Consider the following 6,891-nt stretch of genomic DNA (forward strand, 5'->3'; position numbering starts at 1 on the left):
GAGTCTGTTATAGGGGACTTTGCTGAAGTGACGCACGTTTTAGGTTCTTATATTTAAGTTAATTAAAAAGACACTTTAATAAATAATAATGGGGTAATTTAGTAATTTAATTTTTAGATTATGATGTTCCTGCTTTTAATATACTAGTCTTAGGATACGCGCGTTGAGCGTGTACTTATCTAAATGAGTAAAAAGTTTTTTAAAAATCATTCAAATGTTATATTAAAAATAATTTTTTGGTGCTAATGTTTGAGTTATAAATAAAGTGTAAGTTCCTAAAAATGAAAAATATTGATCCTATATATCTAATTCAATAAAGAAAAAAACTGCCACATAGAAGTTCTCAATCATCCATTAGGAATCACAGGATTAGTTATTGTAGTGATTTTTTATTCCTATAGAATAATGGGATAACAATCCCAGGATAACTAATTTCGGGATAATCTGAGGTAACTTGTATCCAACCAAACAACCCCTTTTCAACTTAAGATTATATGGACATCACTAAGTTAGCATTAGGTTTTATGATTTTATTATTTTCTTGATGTAAAAATTTGGAATTTGACCTTTTTCTTATTTATAGAATTCGCCAATGAGCACATGATTTAGCGGTATTAAAAAGAATGCGGAAAATATTAAAAATAAATAAATGTGATCATTTATAAAAATGATATTTATTTGATAATGTTTGGGGGTGAGGGGGGAGGGGGTAATTAGTCCTTATAATTATTTATTTTGTAACATGTTTTATATTATGAAAATTTTCATTTCTAAGTTTCTCATCAATAATATTTTTGACTTTTGCAATTAAATGATAATTTTATTCAATGTGAAATCTCTATCTTTCAAGTTTAAATCACATTGAATACTAATATATTCACATTGTCTAGGTCTAAATTCAATTGAAGTCTAATTCTTGTTTGCTTCTTCCGAACGCAGAAAGAAAAACTCAAAAAAAAAATATGATGCATTTTATTCATCTCAAACAGAGATTGTGAGAAATAAAAATTCATGGAGGTATACCAACTTTCAGCCTCATAACATTGATCAATCTTTACAGACGCTAAATTAGCACTTTCAGATTTATTCTTGTGACCTTTAGATAGATTAATAGAAATTCCTACCATAGGAAGATAACAATTTTTTCCTTTGAGCCAAAAAAGGGACGCAATAATAGAAGTCCGAAGAGAAGGAAAAAGCGTTGGAAAATTTTTAAAAGAAATTTTATCCAAAAACTATTTTTCTAAATTTAATTTTTTTTTCAAACATTGTTGTATAATTTAATACATCTGCTTTGCAAATTTAATTTATTTTAGTAATAACACACTGGTCACAAAGATTGAACAAAAAGATTCAAGACCCACTTACTAACTAAAAGTATCGTTTCAATCAAAACAAAAAAAATGAAAAATAAGGAGATTTACACAATGCATCGAACAAAAGAAATCATAAATCCACATGAAACCATAAACTTTCACCTAAAATTCAAACAAGAAACATAAATTCCGATATCATTCTCATGACTTTCTTCAGAATATACATACAAACAAAAGGACCTTTTATTGAATAAGTAAATTATTCGTGAAATGAAACACTAACATTATTTTCTAACTTTTTAGTAATTTGGAGAGTCCTAAAAATTGAAAGGCTCGAAACTTTACCTAAAATATCTAGAATTAATCGGTTAAATTGTTATGTTAATATAAAATTTAATTAATTTCTAAGTCCTAAATATTAGAAAAATAAGTAAATGACTATTTTGAAATATTAGGAAATAATTAAATGACTATCCCTAAATATTAGGAGAAACAGTTAAATGACTATTTTGTCAAATATGAACTCTATTTTCAAAGGGTAAAAAAGACGAACGATATTTCGCTAAGGACCTTCGTGCTTTTAATATAGTATAGATATAGATAGATTGTAGACGTAGATAGATAATTATTAATTCCCTCTTTTTAAGTATTTAACGGAGATATGTGAAACCCACTCTTCTATAAATAAACAAGTTATAATAATTTTTCTTCTTTCTATTTATATTAAAAGATTAAACAACGTAACGATCTTCGTGATCTCCTTTTCTAATATAGAGACACCAAGAAAGTTTCAGCTAAGTCATTGTCTCACAAAAATGTTCTCCCAGGGGGGGTTTTCCAAAATGAAATAAAGAAAAAGAGAACATAACTGCTTTTAATAATTGATTTCTAATTGGTCGAGGATCCTCCTGTAAGGTGCTAAATCTTGAAGGAGATCAATAAAACAAACTGCTAACTTGATGCCTAAAACCAGGGAAATTTTTCACAAAGATTCTGCTATACTACCAAGAGCTGATTTTAAAGGACAACTCCATACACAAAGAAGCCAGACACCAAAGGTCTGCGTTAACGCCGAGTCCGGGGAAGAGCCAAACACCAAAGAGTGTAATGTAGGCAACTTATCTGACACAAAGGTCAATGGCTGATCTTTTGATAATCATTTGCCCTATATGATGAAAGGTTATCCCTTTGCGATGCTGCAAGCTAATGTCACTTTACAAGTGTAGCGTGGCTAATTACTTGATTTGTACAGCTTCGGTAAACATAGAAGTTTCTGCCAAATTTAAGCCCAACAATACTAATCTACTTAGTAGTATTTGTATATGGATGTGATATCTGTTTGTAAAGTCCAGGACTGACTTAGTTTTTCCCTATATGATTTATACATGATAATAGCCTTGATTTACTTCTCAAAAAACAATACAAATGTTGTCCTTTTCCCAGCCTCAACTAATACTGCATCAAAATTCTTTTCTCCTGTAAGATAACATGGCAACTAATTATAAATAATCCAAGAAATATTACTTCTTCAGAAAATCTCTCTGCAAAGGGTTTTAGGTGCCCTTCAACATGTCCTACATTAGCATGTAGAAATCTCTTTAGCAACAGTGCCATGAATTGTATGAAAAAGATGCAAGATGCAAGAAGCCAAAGACCAAAACAAAGTAGTGTACAAACTAAAGGTAAGTTAATGAAACAATACAAGATGTCGAATAAAGTAAGACATCATCCTGCGGATAAGGATGAACATAATGCTACATTTCCTAAGAGATTCAAAACTGAATGCAGCTAAGAAGGAGCATTTGCTGGTTGCAGTAAGCATTTGGAAGTATAGGCACAAAATCGCAGTTATTACTCACTGATTTCTTAATCTTTCGCTTAGACAGAACAGCAACCAACTTTTTTCACAGCTGAAACATCATCCTTGCCAACATTTATAGTTTGCCCCTTTGGCAAGGCAGCAGGATCATCCCCAACTTCTAGCGCTTTACGACAGACCACCTTGTATATCTCGGTCAATACTTCAGTAAAGGCATTCTCAACATTCAAGGATTCGAGTGCTGAAGTCTCCATAAAGAAGGTACTCTCTCTTTCAGCAAATGCCTTGGCATCCTCTGTCGAGACAGCACGCAAATGGCGTAAGTCAGCCTTGTTCCCAACAAGCATTATGACAATATTTTGGTCCGTATGGTCTCGAAGCTCTTTTAACCATCTCTCCACATTTTCAAATGTGACATGTCGAGTGATATCATACACTACTAATGCACCAACAGCCCCTCTGTAATATGCACTTGTAATTGCACGGTACCTGTTGCCCGAAACAGGAAAAGGAAGTTCTAATTAGCCTCCACTAATCTAATAAGATGTCAATCTAACCATACCAAAGAGAACAGAACAGAGTCCAAACCAAAGATTGAGCCGAGTTGAACAGAGTTCAATCATAAATTTTCATACTTTAAATCAAACCCTAAAATGAACGTATCAGGAATTAGGCTAGCTGGCAGAAGAAAGTTGCAGGTTAAACAATAAAAAAACAAAGAAGGAAAGCAAGCAAGATAAGGTTAACCTAAGAGAATCACAACAAAATTCTTAGGATAAATGCCTCTTCTCTTCTTTCAGGATGGCAGTTAACTATTTCAAGCACATGAACAAAGCTCATCTTCATACATGTAAAAACATCTTTAGTCTAGCATCTAGGCGTAACTTCCCAACAGTGAACCACCACTTCAAAATGGCATTATGAGGAGATTAACTGTAACAGCTAAGCTGCTGAAGTAGGTAACAGTCAACTGCCATGAGAGATAAAGTGCAAATGGTACCAATTCTTTAAAAAAGAAGGAATGTTTCTCGCAAAAGTCAATTAACAATTAAATGAGATGATGTTAGCTAGGAGAATATAGACTAGTAACCATAAATGCAAAGACCAACTGTTCCAGCTAGCCTGCTAGAAACATAACGGTGACAACCAGCTAAATTTGCTCCATTCTTTAGTTATCCATACTTGAAGTGCTTCTTTTTTTACTTAGAGATAAGATAATATCCATATTTGATACCTTAAAACCTAAAAAAAAAAATTAGCCTTTGTGATAAAGAAGCATCATGCCTGTATGGAAGTTCACCGTGCAGATGTCACTATTCCCACGCCTAATTTACCATGGTAGAAGAAAAATAAGTAAAAGAAGTCAAAAGTAAATTCAGGTCAACCAGTGATGACTTAGTACGCAACTTCATTTGCCGCTGCCTAAAAGAAACCCATAGTGACTAACTGGAGGCATTGACCCAGAGGAAAAGTCTATCCCTAATAAGTTGTATACTTGCTAGCTAACTACCAAAAGCAACTCTATAGTACCACCGGCAAGACTGTGCAATCCTATCCTTCACAACCTCCTTAGATATTATACACACAAAAACAAGGCACCACAAAGAGAGGGCAAGGAAAAAGAATCAAATCTCAAGGAAAAGAACCTTGTAAAAGCCTGATATTTAAGTGGAGAAGATAGAGGAGTGGTCCAATTATCCACCGAGTTTCGAACACGCTCTCGGGGAATTCTTGGTTATCAAAAGACAAAAAATAAGGACCCTGTAAAAGAAGGAAAAAATCTAGACGAGAACAGACTAAGTAATGTGGGTTTTTCCTTAAGAGGCACTCTAGCTTCTATATATCTCCAATTGAATTTCAAAATTTCCTCTCTTAGCTGTGGAACTACCAAGTATTCAAATCTTGCAATAACTCAAAAAAGGTACTAACTTTATTTTTTTCTTTTTGGAACTCTACAAACTAAGCCCGTTGGACATAAGAATTTTTTCACTTTTTTCGAATTTTTTTTACTTTTTTCCGAAATCAGTGTTTGGCCATAAAAATTTTAATTTTTGCTTGAAGATAAATTTTGGAATTTTTCAAAAATTTGAAAAACTCCAAAAAAAACTGTTTTTCAAAATTTTCGCTTAGATCACTCACAAAAATTCAAAAATAACCCAAACTTATATTCATGTCCAAACACAACTCTAATTTTCAAATGCCATCTTCACTTGAAAAAAAAAATTCACTTTTTTTTAAAAATTTTACAATTCTTATGTACAAACGCCCACCAAGTATTTCAAATTTATACAAAATCTGAACAAACCCACCTTAGAAAGTCAAATTAGCGACTTTATACAAAATTCAAGTGAATGAGATCAGTTAATTGGCCTTACTTATAAAATGGGATTACCACTGTTCATAGATCAAACGGGATTCAACCTAAATTTTTCCTAAGGACCAACCACAACCTTCAAAACTAAGGATAATAGGATCCTTCTCCACTAAAATATCAGGCTTAGTCCATAGGACACAGGGCTCGAAAACACGATTCAATCTAATTTCGTCTTTATAACGGTGGTGCCCGGAACAGCTTACCCGTAGCTCGACAATTCCACCAGGTACCTGCTTCCTTCCACCAGCACAGGCTCACAGCTATCAGGTAACTTCGCCCTACCCGCCGCTTGGGCAAACGGGAAGAAATTACCTGGTGTTTGGATTAATTTGACCGCTAGGGCACACCCTCGGGTGCTAGATTAAAACTAATATTTGCAGTCAATAAATCCTAGCATGCTGTTTGTTACTAAGGCCAAATCGTTATCACATGACTAGCATGCTACATCAGTGAAATTAGATGAAAATGAGAAGAAAAAGAAGGGACCTTTCTTGGCCAGCAGTGTCCCAAATCTGGGCCTTAACGATCTTATCATCGACCCGAATGCTACGGGTAGCGAATTCAACGCCGAATAGTAGACTTAGATTCAAGATTGAACTCATTTCGCGAAAATCGAGAAAGCAGATTAGATTTGCCGACACCAGAATCCCCAATTAGAACCAACTTGAACAGATAATCGTAGTCATCCTCTGCTCTGTACCCACCTGCCATTTATATGTTAATCTCTTAATTGCAGTATAAATACAATTACGGATTATGTGGGTGTACTGTGTGAGAGAGAGAGAGAGAGGAGAGAGAGAGAGTTGAGAGTTGAAGAAAGTTGAAGTTTAAAAAGCTGGAGCTGCTGCTCCTACGAACAAGGTAGCTGGTAATAAATGATTCATTTGAGAATTGTGACTTGTGTCAGACACAGGAAAGGGAGAGTTGAGTTTGAGTTTTTAAGTTTAAAGTGCTAAAATTTAGAAGCTAAATTAGATTAGTTCAATTTAATATTTTAAAATTTAAATTTAAATTTTAAAAGATTATACAAAAAGTATTATAGGTTATAATTTTTCTCACATTAATATTATAAAAAATATATTTTAAAATATTAATTAAACTTCATACAGTTTAACTCTCAATAAACAAAATATGTTATCTGAGTAAAGTGGAAAGGAGTATGGTTCAGAGTAAAGTTGAAAACTTGTTAAAGTAGTGAAAATGGAATATGTTTAGTCAGTTAAAATCAACAACTACGTCTCAGTCCCTTGAACTGAATATATCAATTTCTCTCGTATAAACTCATCTCCTGCTAATACTATATATATAAATTGCCAAATCTAACAGGCTTTAAAATTTCAAATATCCTTTTTCAACTTAATTTTAAACACTATTTTTTTTCT

The 6,891-nt window shown here is 33.1% G+C and overlaps 1 protein-coding gene across 1 annotated transcript; it reads right to left on the minus strand.

The window, feature by feature from the left end:
• Positions 1–2,967: 2,967 nt before the first annotated feature.
• Positions 2,968–6,427, minus strand: LOC107812322 (ras-related protein Rab11B). Its single transcript, XM_016637380.2, is given in 3 exon segments — positions 2,968–3,624; positions 5,996–6,078; positions 6,080–6,427. Coding segments are annotated over 3 exon segments (654 nt in total). The 5' UTR covers positions 6,221–6,427; the 3' UTR covers positions 2,968–3,194.
• Between the last annotated feature and the right edge of the window lie 464 nt (positions 6,428–6,891).

The sequence above is a fragment of the Nicotiana tabacum genome, chromosome 8, assembly GCF_000715075.1.
Source record: "Nicotiana tabacum cultivar K326 chromosome 8, ASM71507v2, whole genome shotgun sequence".
Classification (NCBI taxonomy): Eukaryota; Viridiplantae; Streptophyta; class Magnoliopsida; order Solanales; family Solanaceae; genus Nicotiana; species Nicotiana tabacum.